Consider the following 19353-nt stretch of genomic DNA (forward strand, 5'->3'; position numbering starts at 1 on the left):
CCTTATCACTTCTTTCCATCTCTTATGCACAGTATAAGAGGCAGGAGAAACAACTGCACCTAATGTTTTTGAAGTGCTTGCTTGATAGGATGTGAAAATCTCTCACAGGATCCATGGTATTTTAGTTTTCAGGGTGGCATTTCATAAATGAGTTAATGCAAATTGCTCCGTTTTTTTTCTTGTAATAGGCTATGATATAGTCAATGCATGGACTTTATGTACTGGTCATGAAGCTGATCTGTTGCCCGCCCCCCCGCCCCAGGCTTACCCAGCAAGTAAGTGATTATTTCCCTTGGAGATGTGCTGATGGGCAGTGGTCCAGACACAGCCACAAGCTCTGAGGCTTCTGAGCTGCAGGATCAGGGCCTCATTATACAGATTGCAAGCACCTTGCTGATATTGTACAGAAGAGACCTGGCCAATCTAAACTGCCCACTTCTTCTAGTGTGAGGTCCAAAACCTCATGAAGGCTCTTTTGAAAGACAATTGGCTTTTATTAGTAAAATTATTTTATTAATATTCACTATTAAAATAAAAATAAATATTAATCAAACATTCTAAAAGCTGAATACCAGGATAAAATAATTTTCATCTTAATTTAGAGCCTTCAAATACTAGCAACTAATTGATTGACCATAGATAGGGACCTCAAGTCAAGGAAAATAGTCTCCCATCCTTGAACTTTCTTTCACAACTGGAATAGTCCATAGGAATAACATCAGACTATATGGCTAGGGGAAAAAGATTCTGGTAAGAAAAGGCATTTTATTACTGGCTTCCTGTTCCTTGATCTGCTTTTGCTGACAAATAGGAATTGAACATCAATCTATGTCTCCAGGAGAGTCAAGTTCATGGCAGAAAGTAGAATGGAAGTTTCCAAGGTCAGGGGAAGAGACACAGAGACAGATTATTTAATATTACAGGATTTTGGTTAAGGAAAAAGAGAATGTTTTGAGTGTAATGGTAATGGTAATTACACAAAATGTGAATGTGCTTCATTCCATGAACTATACGCTTACAGTAGCAAAAACTGTTGTGAGTCACATTACTGAATAGTAGAGAATGTACAAGGGACCTGGGTTCAATTACTGGGACCAAATACAAGAAAGGTTAAAAATAATAAAACTTATGCATATTTTATAAAAAAACCTTAAAATTTGAAATAAAAATAAGACTTTAACACTGACCAAAAATTCTACCTTTTAATAATTTGGAGAACACAAAGAAAACAATAGATGTGAAAAATAACCTTTTTTTCAGGAGATTTTTATTAGTAAAATTATTTTATTGATATTCAATATTAAAATAAAAATAAATATTAATCTAACATTCTAAAAGCTGGATACCAGGATAAAATAATTTTCATCTTAATTTAGAGCCTTCAAATATGAGCAACTAGTTGATTTTACTAAACAGGTTAAAGTATAAACATTACAGTTTTTTAAAATAATTCTAGGTTAGCTGTCAGTACAACACAGTAAAAGCACATACATTCCCCCAAAGGAGAAAGCAAATGGCTTTTCATTTTAATCAAAGAATGATTCAGCCAGGAAATTAGAGATTATAGGACACAAAACAAATAATGCACAGTCACATCCCACTCCTCATATCCACATGCACAGTCTCAACTTAACCTACCTTTAACAAGAACCTACTCCAAGCCAGACCCCACACTGGCTACACTTGAGATGGGTATTGGATAAGACCTAGGCTCTGATCTCTAGGGGCTCACAGCCTATCACAAACTGAGAAACAAATGTTCAGATGAAATGGGCAGACTGAGAAAGTGCTCAGTCCAGAGGAAACTGACCATGGCTAAATGGAAAAACTTCTATAAGAGGGAAGTTACAAAATTATCTCTGATGAGGAATAGAGGGGATGGCCTGGAGAATGAAGGATCTGGGAGCAGCACTGACATGTGGACTTTGGCTCTGCTTCAACACCAATGCATTTTGAAGGGTCAGGAGAAGGTGAAATATAAGGAGGGAAAATGTGTCCTTTGCTATGCACCAGCCTTTGCCCTGCCTATCCTAAACTTGTCTGAGTACTGAGTAGGTATTGTTCTATGTTGACATCTGCAATAATCTCAAATTTAACAAAGGAATTGAAAATTACAGCTTTGAGGTATAATATGAAAAAAGGATAGCCCATTTATTAACTGCAGCTTTAGACCTGTGCATCTATTTATTTTTTATTTTTTGTTTGGAGAGGGAGACTTTTGAAGAACTGCCCAAATCAATGGTAATTTGTGAGAGGCCTAATATTGCGGTATGGCAAATTTTAAACTCAGAGTCCTACCCAGAAACCTTTGTAACTGAGTGAGTGCGTGAGTGAGTGGGTGTCTGGGAAGCAGACAAACTTACCTGTTTGCCCTGCACTAAAACATTAGTAATGGATGGGGCCAGGCTGTCCACTACTTTACTTAAAAGACTTGCTGCACGGCGTACAACCGACCTGGGGGCAAAGAAGAGAGCAGGCCAGATGTTCACAAATCTAAAAGATGATGAATGGGGTCCCTGATTGGAGAGCCTTACAAACATACACAGCTGGGTCTTCATGTAATTATTTGGAGGAAACATTAAGTCCAAGATATTGAACCTAATATTGGAAGTATTCCAGATTGTAAGACCATCTAGAATTAAGAAGGGATGGCCCCTTGCCCTCATCACTGCCACAAAGCTTTACCAACTGGTGACATCATTTGCAAAGAACGGGAGCATCTTTCATTGGGATGGGGTAGGAGAGTCTAGGGAGGAATTAAGTGGATCCTTTGATTTTGCATGATCAAATCAATTTATAAATCTATCACTAGTAGATGTGAATTGTAACTACCACCACTTTAAATAATGATTTTTTTAGTCCCTAGATAATGAAATCACTAGATTAAAGGACTCACTTAGTACTAAATAATATAAAGTGCTCCAATGAAATACCAGGAGCTCCTTTTTCTTTATAAAACCAGAATGTTAGTAGAAAGAATTCACACTGCTATTTTTACATTCCTGAAACTCTTAGAATGTAGGAAGAACAAATTTTAAAAGAAATATAGCACATGCAATAAATAAGACATTATTTCCCCTCAAAAGTAAAAATTCATGTGAAACATTTAGGTAGAGAAAATAAAATAATGTACAGGTTTTAATTAGTATTAAAATTGCATTTTAGGATATCCATGGAAGCGAGCCTATAAAAAGCATCCCTCTTTCTTCATTTTAACATAAATGGACTAGAAGGAAAGTAAGCCAATCATTGATACAGTTAGGAAAGCAGTTTCTACTTCTAGAAAAGCTTTCATCCCCACACTTTAACCTGTAGAGTGCAAAGCCCACACATTTCAAGCAGCTTGAGTTTCCAAATTCTGTTATGTTACCTGTTTCCCATGTACCAGAAAAGTAGTAATGTGTGGGGCTATAGAGGAAGAAAATTTCTGGGTAAATGCAGCCCCGTAGCGCACGGCCAACCTGGGGGTATCAGTGGAAAGCCATGAAAGGGAAAATAGAATGAATAAAACTTCCAGGAATTTGTTCTCTTAAACATAACAGTCAGCATTCTAAGTATTTGCTAGTTAATGGCTCATCCAAAATACAAGTATAATGCAGAAAGCAAGAACAGATTTTCTTGGCTAAAAGTAAGATTACAGACAATATTTGAAATATATTTGAAATATCTATTGGCTTGTAAGCCTTGCTGTACTGAAAATTAAGGGTAGAAACATGAGTTATTTAAACCATAAAATTATTATATTATTTCTTCCAGGTAGGGAAGGCATGCTTATTATAAAAACAGAGCTCAAATACTATTAAGGGATTGTTTTGTCTAGTCTCCTTATTTTAGAGATTAGAGAAAGTTCAGGAAATAGAGGTCATTTTTTTTTATTCTTTTTTTTTTTTTTAAATTGTATTTTATTTTATTTGAGAACATACTGTACAGGGGGGCTACAATTACATGGGCAGGATAATGCATACAAGGAAATAGAGGTCATTAAAAATAAAAAAAACCCATATCCTTACTTTCAACATTTGTTAGATTCTGTTAATGAAACTGTTAGAATTGTATCAAAATGCAGATTGTACATTTAGACATACCTTCCTCCTCATTGTGAATTTAGAAATCTCTCATTAAATTTCCTTTTTTTTTTTTTTTTAATGTCTGGGAAGAGATAACCTCTGTAGAAGAAAGTATTTTTTCAAAAAAACCACAGTAGCTGGGTGCCTGTGGCTCATGCTTGTACTCCTAATGACTCAGGAGGCTGAGATCTGAGGATGGAAGTTTGAAGCCACCTTGGGCAGGACAGTCCATGAGACTCCTATCTCCAATTAAATCAGAGAAAAAGCTGGAATGGACCTGTGGCTCCACTGTCCACTCAGGAACAGTGCTCAGGCCCAGATTTCAAGCCTCAGGACTAGTTTAAAAAAATAAGCCATTGGGTTTCATCCACCAATTGTGGACTTAGTGAATAAAAAAAACTACCTTGTATTCTTTTCCCTTGGAATTAGATTAGTCGTGGTCTCTTTTCATGGCCTTTATAATTACAGACAGCTATAATATTAGGACCTTGTTGGGACAGTCTTAATCCCTCTGGGGCTCTTTATTCTCAGATATTTTTCTTTAGTATCTTTGGATACTTTGCTATAGGCATAGCCTTAGAAAGTAGGAAATCACAGTGCTCTAATCTCAGAGTCTTGATTTATGATAAATAATCATCTTTAAGACTGGACTGTTATCTTCAGGTTAATGAATATGACAATACAAAAATATAACATAATGACAAGGACACTAATACAAACCAAAGCTTTTTGCTGCCGGCTCTTCTATAGACTCTCTCAATGTGATCAGAAACAGTACCTAGACATTGGACAATAGAGTGCTGGTTGAGGAAAGCTTTAAAATTAAACATATAGTATTTATTCCCCTTTAGAAATCATTCATAAATTTTCATTTTGTTCCTCTAGTGCTGCTATACCCCTTAATTAATCTTCTGAACTAACATATTCTAATACATAACCCAAACTATACATTGTAAATGTCCCAGCATCTGTACTTCTTTACTCTGAATTTATGATTTGATTAAAATGTCATTTATTGAAATTTAGTTCATTTCTTATTTAGAAATATAATCTAAGCTCTTAAATAAAAAGTTTATTTTAACTTACTGTAGAAAATAGGAAAATAGAATACAACAAAACAGTATAGACTCTAAATATAATGATGCTTCAAGTGCTTGTCCAATGAAAGTGTACTAAGGCCCTTTTCTTTATGGGACTTTTAGTACTACGTGCTAGATCTCAAAACTACACCCCTGGGCTTCACTCTTGAGCCACATGTGACAAGACAGAGCATATAAGAAAATAAAGGTGAAGAACAATTCCTTTAACATTTTCCTTTCAACTAATGTTTACAGCCTCTTATTAAATTAGATAAAATTATGTTCATATTCTGTAGATGCTTGTGATTTTCAATGTAGCATAGGGTTCGCAGATTTATAACTTTTCGAGTCTTAAATATCCAAGTAAAAGATGAACATTAACACCAAAGTTATAAAATGGTTTAAAATGAATAACTTTAACATTTTATTATAAACTACACACACACACACACACACACACACACACACACACACACACACTACATATACATAAACTATATACACACACACATATAGTTTAAAATCAACATTAAATAATTAATCTGAATTCTAAGTCCTTAATGAAATGTTTAATTTTTAAATTCTTTGTTTTCATTTAGCCAAAGTTTAAATATCAAATGACTATCTCTGGTATAATTATTATTCTGTTTATATGTAGCTTTAAGAATAATTAGAAACATGAAGGGTTGTATCTGAAATTTGCTTAGTAATATTCAAGGTTGCCTCTGCTATAATAATGCAAGAACTATTGGACTTCATTTGAATAAATAACTATGTTTAGCTCATTACTAGAACTGTAACATTATTAATTTCACTGGTATTTAGAACAATAGCTTCATTCCAATCAAACCAACATGCTCCTTTGAACAGAGCATTTCAAGATAAGCCAAAAAATCTGATAGCTAGAAATTAAGTACTTGAAAAATACTCTGTTAACTCTATATTATTAAATGCCCAAAGAAAATCATGATGTAGACCTCAAAAATTCCTTATAATAGTAACTGTCCATATAAGTGTGGACTTCAGGGATAATTTGGTCTCATCCTTAATGAAGACTGAACAAATACACGATTAGAAATGATTTATTTATTTTATTAACTTCAGAGAACAATTCTACTAAATGCCACGTTACATTCCAAATGGTTGCTAGGACCTAATTTTTATAGACATAACTACTCAATATTATTCTTCAAAAATCACATTAAATAAAACTGGAAATAGAAGCAGTCAATAAACAACTATGGAGTCATCAGAGGTTAATAGTCACAGACAGAATTCAAGTTCCAGCACCACTGAAACAATCAGAGAAACGATCAAGCATCACTGCATGAAAGCTATTTAGGAGCTCATATATCAAAGTGTTCATTCTACTCTAGGGTGTGAATGAACATTTTCCATTAAAAAAGGGGGGAGGTTTAATGGAGGAGGAAATAACATTTTAGTGGGCATTTTATATGCATATCTGATAAGTGTTCAGGGATAGGTTCTATTGAAAATGTTCTCCAGAAGAGCATGTACTCTTACCTTCCATTGTGATGAAGTTGGGACCTTCTCTTTTGAGTAGTATGCCCAGCAGGATGGTCTGGCTGGCCAGACAACCACAGTCCTGAAAGTAAAAATCAGTATGAGGAACTGGGATGAAACAAATTTAAGGTGATCCTCAGGGAGTAACTAGTCCCCAAACCATATAATTTAGAGTGGAAGTGAGAGAAAATAAAACTCCATTGATAACAAGCATGAGATGCTTGTTACACAAGTATTTATTTAGATATTTGAAGATAGAAGCTAGCTAAGCTGGTTTCATGAGGTAGGAGGTTTTAATAATCAATTTTCCCAGGAAACAAGATAAGCAATGGGCAGAAACTATTCTGTCTATAAGCATTAACAGTGATAATGCCATACTCTGAGACTTTGCCAAATCATTTAACCACTACCGTTTTCTTAAAAAAAAAAAACCACGATTTTATTATCTTGCAGTTATGTAGTTCAAAAGTCTGAAATAAGGTTCACTGGACTATAATTAAGGTGTTAGCATCTGCATCCCGCCTGGAGGCAGCTTCTAGGGAGAGTCATTTCCCTACAAACACCTCCTCTGTTTTCTTACCTCTTATACCTTCTATCAGCTCATCATGTTCCTTGGCTAGTGTCTGTCTCCACACCCCCTGCAAAGCTGGCAACCATGAGTGGAATCTTCTGCTTCACTGACATTAGAGCTTCTGTATCCCCCTTCCATGTTTAATGATCCTTGTGACTATGTTAGGCCCATCTAATAATCTTCCTCTTTTAAAGTCATCTGGTTAACATCATCAAATTCATCTATTACAATGATTTCCCTTTACAGTGGCTGGGATTAAGGCAATAAATGTCTTTAGAAGAACATGTCCAGTGACTCCAATGTGTAATAAAGATGAAAACAACTGTTTTACTCATAGAAGACAGACTAAAATGGCATCATAAAGAAACCGGAGGCACACTGAAAACTTGATATGAGGTTAGGGCAAGGAGGTAGAGAAGAGACAAGTCAGCCTTGTGGATTTCATATAGTTGCAGAACTTGTGAGGTGGGGATCAAGTTGTCACCTGAGTTATTCTCATCATAAATCACAATCACCATCACCATCACCATCATCATCATCATCATCATCATCATCATCATCATCATCATCATCATCATCATCATCATCATCATCATCACATCTCCTCTTCCTCCTCCTCCTTGTGTGCTAGTCCTGGGGCTTTAACTCAAGGAGGGCCTGAGTGCTATCCCTGTGTTTTTTTGCTCAAGGTTAGCACTCTACCACTTGAGCCAGAGCTCTACTTCCCACCTTTTGGTGTTAATTGGACCTAAGAGTCTCATGGAAGGAAAAGAGTCTTATGGACTTTCCTTAGGTTGGTTTTGAATTGTGATCCTCGGATTCTGGCAACCTAAGTAGCTAGAATTTCAGGTGTGAGCCACTGGCACCTAACTACTGTATTCTTAATTTTACTTATTTGTAAATGGGAGACCATACTGACATCAACCTATTGTGAAGAGATGTGCATGAGAGGTGGAGACATGTATTATATAGGTATTATATATTTCAGGGCATTGTGCTATGTGTTTTATGACTATTATATTGTATTCACACTTACTCGGATCTATATACTATAGATTAATACCAAAGACTGATGACATCTGGAAGGATATGTACCTAGTTTATGTGTGTAAATCTGTATGGTCCACATAAGATGCCACAATTTTCATATTTATACCAGTAGGATTTCACATCTTTGAATAAGTACTACATGCTACTCACACCCTTCTTTTTTTTTAAATGTAAATAATCTTAAGAAAGTTAAAACATTAGATTGCTAAAATATCCTTATGATGCAGTCAGAGGTCTGCTCTCCTCAGTGACAGGAGAGAAAAAGCAAGCCTGGGACCTGAACAGTAAAAGCAGGATGGGAACATGAAAGGAAGAAAAGAGGCACTGAAAGAAAAATCTGGAGAAGCTGGGCACCAGTGGCTCACGCCTGTAATCCTAGCTATTCAGGAGGCTGAGATCTGAAGATCACACTTCAAAGCCAGCCTGGGCAGGAAAGTCTGTGACTCTTATCTCCAATAAACCACTACAAAACTGGAAATGGCATTGTAACTCAAGCGGTAGAGCATTTGCCTTGAGCTGAAGAGCTGAGGGATAGTGCCCCAAGCCCAGAGTTCAAGCCCCACGACCAAAAAAAAAAAAATCCGGAGACCTCAAAGGCAATGCCATTGTCTTAATACATACAATCCCACTCATCTCTACTCCTTAAGACAATCACACTTAAGACAAAAAAGCATCTCTCTGCTCTGAGTGTACAGTGGCCATCTACATCTAGATTGCCTGCCACCTTCTTTGAGAGGATAGAAAGATATTAGGCCTAACTGGTTGTTCCTGTCTGGCAATCTCACACAGGGCCTTGTGGAAATTGCATCTCTCTCACATTCAGCTTTTGAAGAATTTCCTGGGTTGATTTGTTTTTCCATTCACTAATGGTGATGCTTGGTTGTTGTTTCAGTTCAGGGCCATCAGGGGTACTGCTTTGTCTTTTAACTTTTGAATGTTTGGGAAATTCTAGTTCTTCAAAACTCTTAAATTCCGGAAGCCTAGAAATTAAAACATAATGTTTCAGATTTTTTCTTTTTCAAATGTGATCTCAAGAGATGCAAAAACAAAATTAAACCAAAGGGACTTACTCGTCTGTATTACTGATTCTTAGAAAGTCAAGTTGTTCTACTACAGCTCCAGATATTAGTGTCTGAAATGTGAGGAGAAAAGATGAAAAACTCATTATTCATTAGGCCATATTCTGTGGTGTGTGCACAAACTTAAATTTTTTTTATTGGTCAAGTACTGGTGGCTCACGCCTGTAATCATAGCTACTCAGGAGGCTGAAATCTGAGGATTGTGGTTCAAAGCCAGCCCGAGCAGGAAAGTCTGTGAGACTCTTATCTCCAATAAACCACCAGAAAAGCAGAAGTGGTGCTGTGGCTCAGAAAACCAGAAGTGGTGCTGTGGCTCAAGTGGTAGAGCACTCGCCTTGAGCTGAAGAGCTCAGGGACAGTGCCCAAGCCCAGAGTTTAAGCCCCATGACCGACCAAAAAAATTGTTATTATAAAGTTGATATACAGTTATACAAGTTAGATTAAGAGTATATATACTTTTCTGCAAGTAATACTTCAAAAGGAAAAAAAGTTACTTGAGTATAACAAATATACTTCCTTATATAAGCATTCTAAAACTCGAAAGGCTTCTACAAACAAAATCGAATAGAATATATACACCTATAAATGAAATATATGCATCAAGTAACAGATCCACAAATCATACAAATAAGAAGGAAGGTCAACATTAGATAAACTCTCTGTTCTTAGGATTTTAGCATTTAATAAATGTTGATTTTTAAACCAAGGCCTTTGTGTACATGCTATGTAAGTGCTCTGTCACTGAGATACACTGTCACCCCTATAGTTACTTATTTAAAGTTGCAATTATAATAATTCAGTGTTGATCTGAATAAAATAATTGGGATGCTTAAATAGTTTGGGAAAAAGACAATACCAATTACACTTGGTTTCTACTAGTTTGGAATGCTATTTCAGGACCATTCAATGGTGAGATAGTACAGTCTTCCCTTTCCATGATCATGATGGCAATGCATTCTTAAGCTGAAGTTTTTCTCCATTCTGGCACATAACAATGTATATTTGGTCATTTTATTTTCCATTAGTTCTTGATCCTAAGTTAGGTAGGCTAAATAGTGAGAAGTGAACTATACCATATAGTGATCCATAGGATTATCAGACAATTCTTTGATTAAGACCATTATTTCAAGTGTAAAGAAATAGCTCATAGGAAAGTTGACTATGTTTGTAAACCATTAAGAGGTGTGTTATCTTCTTCTCTGAGTAGAAATGCATAAATAATGCAAGATATCTGCTTATAGGAGATGGCAAAATGGACATATTCCAGCAATTACTCTAAATTTTCCATGCAGAGTATGAGTGAAAAAGGCCAAATATGCAACCTACCTGCATGTTTCATGTGGCTCAGCTACAGTCAGGTCAGCTGAGGAACAGGGTCTGTGCCTGGGTAGACAGTAGTGCTAAGCATAACTGAGGTTTGCTAAATGATAGTTCCTAACAATCAGGCTCACATCTATACATTTGCTCTTTAGTAAACTAATTTGTTAGATATTTACTAAGCAATTACCATATGCCTGGCTATCTTCAGTGTTGAAAATTAACATGTACAAATTATTAAAAATATTTGCCTTTTTGAAACTTACTTTATAGGTACATGTAGAGGGAAGAAATCAAATTATATATTCTTCAGATGATACAGAATAGAAAAAGAAGTATTAAATAAAATAAGAATGGTAGGGAACACAGAATTCCACTTTGTATATGTACCACATTTTCTTGATCCATTCATCTAATAAGGGACATCTGTGTATGGAAACCTTCGCTGAAGAACCTTGCTGGAGCTCACTGGAGGCCTGGGTTTGAAGGTTATACCAGTCCCCTGGATGCTTTCTCTCTGCCTTCTATTTGCCATGAGTAGCTCCACATGTTCCTACTGCCATGATGTTTTGCCCAAGTACATGGGGCCAAGTGATCTCTGAAACTTTCTTCAGTTGTTTATGTCAGCTATTTTGGACAAGAGTGACAAAAGCTAACTAATATAGCAGGTCAGAGATGTAGGTTTAGACTATGGGATTTAGACTAGTTAAAGGATTTGGGGTTCTACTTTGTATGAAAGAAATCACAGAAACTTACAATCTGTGTCATAATCTAACTGCTTATGCCTGCTGACTTGTCTTTAATAGTAACAGGAGATTGAAAAGTTTGGTGAGAGATGATGGTGGCTTGGATCCTGTTTAAGGTAACAGGTAGTGGTCAGATTCCGCATATAACTGAGGGTACAAGACAACAGGATTTAATAATGGAGTATAGTGCTGAAGGCCCTGTTGTCAACTGGTAGGAGAAATGTCCTACTAACAAGCATCAGAACTTAAGTTCAATATCCAGTACTACACTACCCCTATCCCCCAACATATTACAATGTAGATCTGAAAGAAAGACTCATAGCCTCATGTATACAATGTCTTCTGTTTGCTTGAAGAAGTCATGCCAAGTCATTTGAACTGTATGCCATAAAGGTGTGGGTAAAGTACATCCTGAGATGTTCATATGGCACTAAACTGCCTAACAATACAATTGTCATAATATTCCCATTATTATGGGATGGCTATGGTTTTCTTTTTGATAAAATACCTTTTATTTCTTTTGATGGGTCTCAGATTTGAACTCAAGGCTTTGACCTTGCCAGGCAGGTGTTTTTACCACTGAGTCATACCTCCAGGCCCTTTATTTTTTTGGTGGCCAGTTTTTAATATATATTTTTATTGTAAAGAAACTGTACAAAGGGGTTACAGTTACATGAGTATGGTAATGATATATTTCCTATAAAACGTTACACCCTCCTTTGTTTTTCCCTTACCGTCCCTTCCCTCTTCTCCTCCCCAACACCACCCTGAAGCTGTAAAGTTCATTTTCAACATAATGTTTTGTACATATCATTGTTACAATGGGTCAACCTGTATCCTTATTTCAGCATTTTGTTATTTCCCCTGCCCAAATTAGAAAAATTTATATACAAGATGCAAGGCACTGGAAGCAAATACAGTGAAAACAGGGGTTATACCATGAGGAAAGAATATACCAAAGAAACAACAACAACAAAAAAAAACAGACAGTACATTAAAAACAACAGCAAGAAAGATTAAACTTCTAGTGTCCCTATCTTGGGGTTCATTTCGCTTAGTATCATCCTATGTGGTCATATGTACATAGCTTTTGACCTTTTCTGCTTATCCTAGACATATACTAGTTATTGCAAATAAGGGAAACCATGGGACCTATGGCTTACTTCACTTAATATGATTTTTTCCAAGTCTTTCCATTTCCTAACAAATGGGCAATGTCATTCTTTCTGATGGAGGCACAGAATTCCATTATATGGAAATACCACATTTTCTTGATCCATTCATCTACTGAGGGGCATCTGGGTTGGTTCCATATCTTAGCTATGGTGAATAATGCTGCGATAAACATAGTTGTGCTGGTAGCTTTAGTATGGTCTTGTTTGTGACCATCTAGGTAAATTTTGCTGGCCATTTTTGAGACAAAGTCCTGCATCCTGCCAAGGAACACATTTAGAACTGCAATCTATCTAATTTCAGCCTTCCTTGGAACTTTTTATCTTACCACAACTGATTCCATATATGTACTAGCTCACAAACTTTTGTCTAATCTGGCCTTGAATAGTAATTCTCTTCTTCTCTCCTTCCCAAGTAGCTAGGACTTTAGGTGTGAGCTATTGGTACCTTGGCTGGATAAAGGGCTTTAACTTTTAAAAAGGAAAGAAGGCAAAATGAACATGGATGATGAACTTCTATTCATATTTTTTAAATGCAAGACTATTAGAAGTATGAAGAACAAACTATTGATCTCTCTCTCTCCTCCAACTTCTGAAGTTCAACAAAAAATGGAAGTAAAGATGAATAATTAAGAGGACATTCAACTATGTTGCTTCAAGGGCAGTGATTAAAGTCCATGTGCTCAAATATAAAAAGCATGGACTCAGGAGTAAGAAACCATTAGTTCTAGCCTTCTTGCTGCAGTAACTCTGCAGTAACTAGTGTTAAGATGGAAGACAATGAAAGGGTTCCAGTTTGCACCTTATGAGACACTTTTGTGAATTAACTCAAGGTCTTGATCAACTTGAGCTTTGTGTATACTGATATTGGTGGAGAGTTTTCCAATTTCAGATGAAAAAAGGAATATCTGTCCAACCTCAAAATTTTATGCTGTGCTTGACATTAAAAAGGAAATAAAATGAGAAATCTTTAATTTATTGCCTTAATAGAAAAAGTACTACTTTTTATATTGCTTTTATAATTTGTCTAAAACTCTTCAATGAAACGTAAACTCCCTAAGATATGGCAGAATATTAAATTCTAAACCAAAGTAATTTTAAAATTAAATTTAGCTCAGAAATAAGGATTTGTTAACATCAAACACTGACAGTTACCATGTGCTAAAATGAAAGTCTGAAAGAATTTGGATTCTTTTTAAAATTATAGTAGATTACCAGGTACCTGTGGCTCATGCCAGTAATTCTAGAACCTGAAGAGGTCGAGATTTAAGAATCATGGTTTGAAGCCAGCCCAACTTAGAAAGTCTATGACACTCTTATCTTCAATTAAACACTAAGAAAGCCAGAAGTGGAGCTGTGGCTCAAGTGGTAGAGCACTAGCTTTGAGGAACAAAAGCTCAGGGACAGTACCCAGGCCCTGAGTTCAAGCCACAGAATCAGAACACACACAAATATATATCATCCAAAATATAATAGAAATTTTTATGGCTTTTAATATAAAATCATTGAATCCACTTGAAATGTATTTGTGTGTGATATGAAAATAAATGTAATTAATTTTTAATCAAATGTGCATAAAATATCTACAAAAGACTATCAGTGTATGAAGCAAGTTCTTGGATCACATCCTGTTTTATGCACCTGTATGTATGGTGAGGGCATCACACCATGTTACGATAATAGTGTGCATGTACCACTAGTTCATAGAAATCTCAGTCTTAATGACTTAAATGCTTATTTAGAACTTCTATTTTACTCTATTTAATAGCTTGAAAGTTCTAATAACTTCTCTACTCGTTATCGATTTTAGGAGGCTATGATATTGGGGCTTGAACTTAGGGCCTATTTCCAAGGCAGCTGTTATTTTCCTAAACATATTGATTATAGCCATATGGAAGCCTATTTTTGCCAATACATGTATCATGTAGGACTGTTTCTAATATACTTGATTCTTCTTTCTTTTAGGTATTTGATCTTTTTGCCCCCTAACTTGCCTGGTAATTTTTTTTTTTTTCCGTCCGGTTGTCCGGCCTGAACTCTGGGCCTAGACGCTGTCCCTCAGCTCTTCAGCTCAAGGCTAGTGCTGTACCACTTGAGCCACAGCACCACTTCCGGCTTTTTTATTTTTGTTTATGTGGTGCTGAGGAATCGAACCCAGGGCCTCATGCATGCAAGGCAAGCACTCTACCACTGAGCCACCTTCCCAGCTCCTTGCCTGGTAATTTTTAAATGCAAAAGAAAACAGTGCTCTGGGTATGGTGACAAATGCTGGTGATTTTAAGCACTTTGGAGGTGGGAGCAGAAGGGTCATGAGTTTGAAATCAACCTGGGCTATGTAATGAAATTTTGACTTAAACAACAACAAACCCTACATTGTACATAAATAACTATAGCAGTACTTGAAGATCTGAATGGTATTTTCTACTCTTTGTAAGGGGACTGAATCATCTTGTTTCATTTTATTCTTAAAGTACAGGCTTTCAAGAGGGTTTATCTTCTTATACTTTCAAGAAGGCTAGTTTTTAAATGAAAAAGACATAATATAGTCTTGTCATGGGGGTTACATGTGAGATATTGTCTTACACATTACTACCACCATCAAAACAACCTTCCAAAAAAACAAAAAAACAAACCCAATACAGACATTGATATATGACACTTAGAAATACTTTTAGAGTCCAGACGCTATTTTCTACTCTTCGTGAGAACTGAATTGCTTTGGATTCCCTTTTTTTAAAAAAATTCTTTATTGAGATTAAGTAATACATACATTTCACAATATTGAGGGATAGTGATACTTAGCTAAAGTCACAAACACATTTTAACATTCACAAGGCAAATTGTCATTATCATGGCCTATAAAGCTTGTGAACTCTACAAACTCCTTTCAATAGTATCACTTGAAAATAAGAGATAAAAAATCCTTGTCTTTGGTGGGCCATGAAATTCAATTTTTGTCCTATTAGCTTTAGGGGAATACCAAATGCTTGTTTGATTACCACTGAAATTCTGACCATGCTTCCAATACACCAATATGTTATTTTAGGAGAAACTAAGAGTTTGTAATTGATTATTTTTTCCCCTGCTATTTGGACTGGAACCCTCATTCAGCTTTCTTGCTCACCTAGTGGTCAAACTCTAGGCTTGACCCCAAAGCTAGTGGTCAATCTCTACCACTTGAGACATGCCTCCAGTCCAGCATTTCTCTGGTTAATTCAGACAGTTTCAGAGATTGTTCTTCCCTAAACTAGCTTTGAACCATAATCCTCTAATCTCAGGCTCCTAAGTAGCTAGAACTGAGTAACTAGATACAGGTGCCTGCCTAATTGTGTGTGTGTGTGTGTGTGTGTGTGTGTGTGTGTGTGTGTGTGTGTGTGTGTGTGTGTGTGTGTGTGTGTGTGTGTGTGTGTGTGTGTGTGTGTGTGTGTAAAAATGATAAGTCTAATTATTTCTTGTAAGGGTTAGAAACATACCTAGGTAGATATTGTAGTGGTAAGGATATGTAGGTACAGTGCAAAGGCAATGGTGGATTTCTAGTTAATGTGACCATCACACATATCTTACCCTCAAGTCCCACTCAAATAACAGTAGAAAAAAATAACTTAAGGTATAGATCTATTCAGATAAAAAGAACAGGAAGAATTTCAGGCTCTGGATGTGTGGTATACTGAAGGAGTAGGGGAAAGGATACTAAAAATGGTAGATTCACTGACACTATATGGTGGCTAATCCCAAAGTCCTTCTTTCCCTAAATAGCTAAGAAGCAGGTATCTGTTTGCATCTCCTTGAATAAAGGAGATAAAGACTGTCTCAAAAATACAAGACACATAGAAAACAGAATCAAACATTAAGTACATGAAAGACTATAAACCTAACATTTGACCCCTTGCATCATTCTTTTCTTATTCCTTTTTATTATCCTTCTTTCTTTACTTCCTTCCTTTCTTTCTTTCTTTTTTTTTTTTTTTAAAGATAGGTTCTCAGTATGAGGCTCAGACTAGCTTGAAACTGGGTATATAGCTCCAAGTAGCCTCAAACTCATAGTCCTTTTGCATTAGGCTCCCAAATGGTGAGACTGCAGGGTGTGTCACCAAAATGCTTCCCTCCTCCATTTTTTTTTTAATTGTGAAAATACCATATAGAGGGGTTACAATTACATGGACAAGATTATGAGTACGTTTCTTATCAAGCATTGTTGCCTCCTCCTTTGTTTCCCCTTCCCATCTCCCACCTCCCCAACCCTCCCCCCCCCCCCCCCCCCCCGCGCCAGCCCAAGTTGTAAAGTTCGTTTTTCGACAGAACGACTTGTACGTCTCATTGTTGCAATGGGTCCACCTGTATCCCTAGATAAACAGTTTGTTTTTTCCCTTCCCCTCCACAAATTATACCAACATCAAATACAATGAAAGCAGGAGTTATGCCGTGGGGGAGGGACATACAAAGCAACAAAGAAATCATCATATAAATATGTTAGAAACAATCGCATGAAAGAAAAAACATTTGAATACTTATCTTGGGGTTCATTTCACCTAACATCAACTTATTTGACCTTTTCTGCTTGTCTCAGACATATACTAGTTATTGCAAATAAGGGAAAGCATGGGACCTATGTTTCTTTGGGCCTGGCTTACTTCACTTAATATAATTTTTTCCGAGTCTTTCCATTTCCTAACAAATGGGGCAATGTCACTCTTTCTGATGGAAGTAGAATTCCATTGTGTATATATGCCACATTTTTTTGATTCATTCATCTACTGCCCCTCCTCCATTCTTAAAAATGAGTGGAAAAAATGAAAAAAAGGCTAAGGATCATCAGATATTGAACAGATACCTTCAATGTAAAAGACTGAGGGGAAAAAAAAAACCTGAAAGCGGTAATGCAGAGAAATTTGCATTCTAGTTTCCTTAGAAAAAACACAAAATAGAAGATCTACAAAATAAGAGCAGGTTACTGTAAGGAAAATTTAAAACAGAAACATTTAAAATATAAAAAATTAAATAGGTAACATGTTGAGGGGATTATGATGTACATAAAAATCAATCATACATGCAAAATACAACCACCAGGAAGTGGGTATGTCATTTATAACACTACTTATATAGGTCTCTGTTTTGCTTTGTTTTATTTATTTATTTATTTTGGGCCTTGAACTCTGGACCCAGGCCCTGTCCTTGAGATCCTTTTTGTTCAAGGCTAGTGCTCTACCACTTGAGCCACTGCACCACTTCAGGATTTTTCTGGTGGGTAATTGTAGATAAGTTTCCTGGCCTTTCCTGCCCAGGCTGGCTTTGAACCACAATCCTCAGATCTCAGCCTCTTGAGTAGCTAGGATTAGAAGTGTGAGCCACTGGTGTCCCACTGTTCTTATGCTTTTGTTGCTATTTCCTAGACATCAGATTCATTGTTCATATATTAGTAAGTGTAATAATAAAACTGATGTATAAAAAACTACCATAAGTACAGAATGTTTGGTGAGAATACATAGAGAACATTATTATACAAGATTTTCCCAAGTTGTGTTGACTATAATGAAGATACTAGTCTCCCCTAACAAAAAGATGCTGGTATTTTAGAATACAGCACAAAAGTATCTATGTATGGTAATAATAATAAGTTTGAAGGAAGAAAACCTTGGAATTAAAGTCATCAGAGAAAGTTACTTTCTCACTCTTACAAGTAGATTATGGTTCCATCCAAGTAGACTTATTGCTACACACACACACACACACACACACACACACACACACACACACACACACACACACACACACACACACACACACACACACACACACACACACACACACACACACACACACACTGCCTTTTAATGAGATTAGTGGAGTGTAGTTCACAAGTTAAACAAGAATGGACAGAGATTGGGTGGGGGGAGGCTGCAGGGGCAGGCAAGGAGGAGGAGGCTGTAGAGTACTTATTTTTAAACAGGAAAGCCAATCACATCTTAGATTTTCAACCTTGACTGCACATTAGAATTAACTAGGGCTATTCAAAAATGTTCTCATGGCCAAGCTGCAACCCAGATTGATTAGATTAGAATCTTTGTGGGTATCCCAGAATAAGAGGTTTTAGAAGCTTCCAGGTGATTTCAAATTGCAGACCAGGTTGAGAACCACTGCCTTAGTATTTAACTGCAGTAGCTATGTGAGAGCCAAGTTTTAACATAACCTTTCATTTTTTGGGTCCGGTCGTGGGGCCTGAACTCTGGGCCTGGGCGCTGTCCCTCAGCTCTTCAACTCAAGGCTAGCGCTCTACCACTTGATCCACAGCATCACTTCCAGCTTTTTTTTCCTTTTTGCTTATGTGGTGCTGGGGAATCGAACCCAGGGCCTCATGCATGCAAGGCAAGCGCTCTACCACTGAGCCACCTTCCCAGCCCCACCTTTCTTTTTTTTATAAGGCCCTTAGGCTTCAATTACTGAGGGAACACTAGTGACCAAAGAAATAAGTGCTTGTTATACAGTAGCATTGACTCAGAGGATTCCAGACAAGTTAATGAAGAGTGATTACATAATTTAAGTTTCTCTTTTGTTGTTATACTTGTCCTATATTTGTTACATGTTATTCTTCTTGGGTTATTTTAAGGGGCTTATAAGGGGTTGAATTATAAGGAGTTGTATATGTGGAGACAGAGTAGTCGACTTTTAGGATGGTTCCTTTAGAGAAAAAGTTAGCTAAATATGCCCTGTTGCATTGTATTTTCACAGAAGGCAAGGGTGTGGGGCAAGG

General features: G+C 36.6%; 1 protein-coding gene across 5 annotated transcripts in view; it reads right to left on the bottom strand.

Annotated features, from left to right (window-relative positions):
- Phkb (phosphorylase kinase regulatory subunit beta) overlaps window positions 1–19353 on the bottom strand; it is a 203936-nt gene that overhangs the window by 17434 nt on the left and 167149 nt on the right. For 3 of the 5 annotated variants that reach the window (XM_070011933.1, XM_070011935.1, XM_070011936.1), the window contains 5 exons: window positions 9362–9423; window positions 9109–9271; window positions 6671–6752; window positions 4788–4845; window positions 2364–2454 (listed from right to left, as the gene is read on the bottom strand). In XM_070011933.1, the coding sequence (XP_069868034.1) occupies window positions 2364–2454; window positions 4788–4845; window positions 6671–6752; window positions 9109–9271; window positions 9362–9423 (456 nt within the window). Of the gene's footprint in view, window positions 1–2363; window positions 2455–3370; window positions 3462–4787; window positions 4846–6670; window positions 6753–9108; window positions 9272–9361; window positions 9424–19353 lie in introns of all 5 variants that reach the window. The other 2 variants (XM_070011934.1, XM_070011937.1) reach the window with 2 other exon arrangements.

This window comes from Dipodomys merriami, unplaced genomic scaffold (assembly GCF_024711535.1).
Source record: "Dipodomys merriami isolate MVZ:Mamm:240054 unplaced genomic scaffold, mDipMer1.0.p SCAF_85, whole genome shotgun sequence".
NCBI classification, from domain to species: domain Eukaryota; kingdom Metazoa; phylum Chordata; class Mammalia; order Rodentia; family Heteromyidae; genus Dipodomys; species Dipodomys merriami.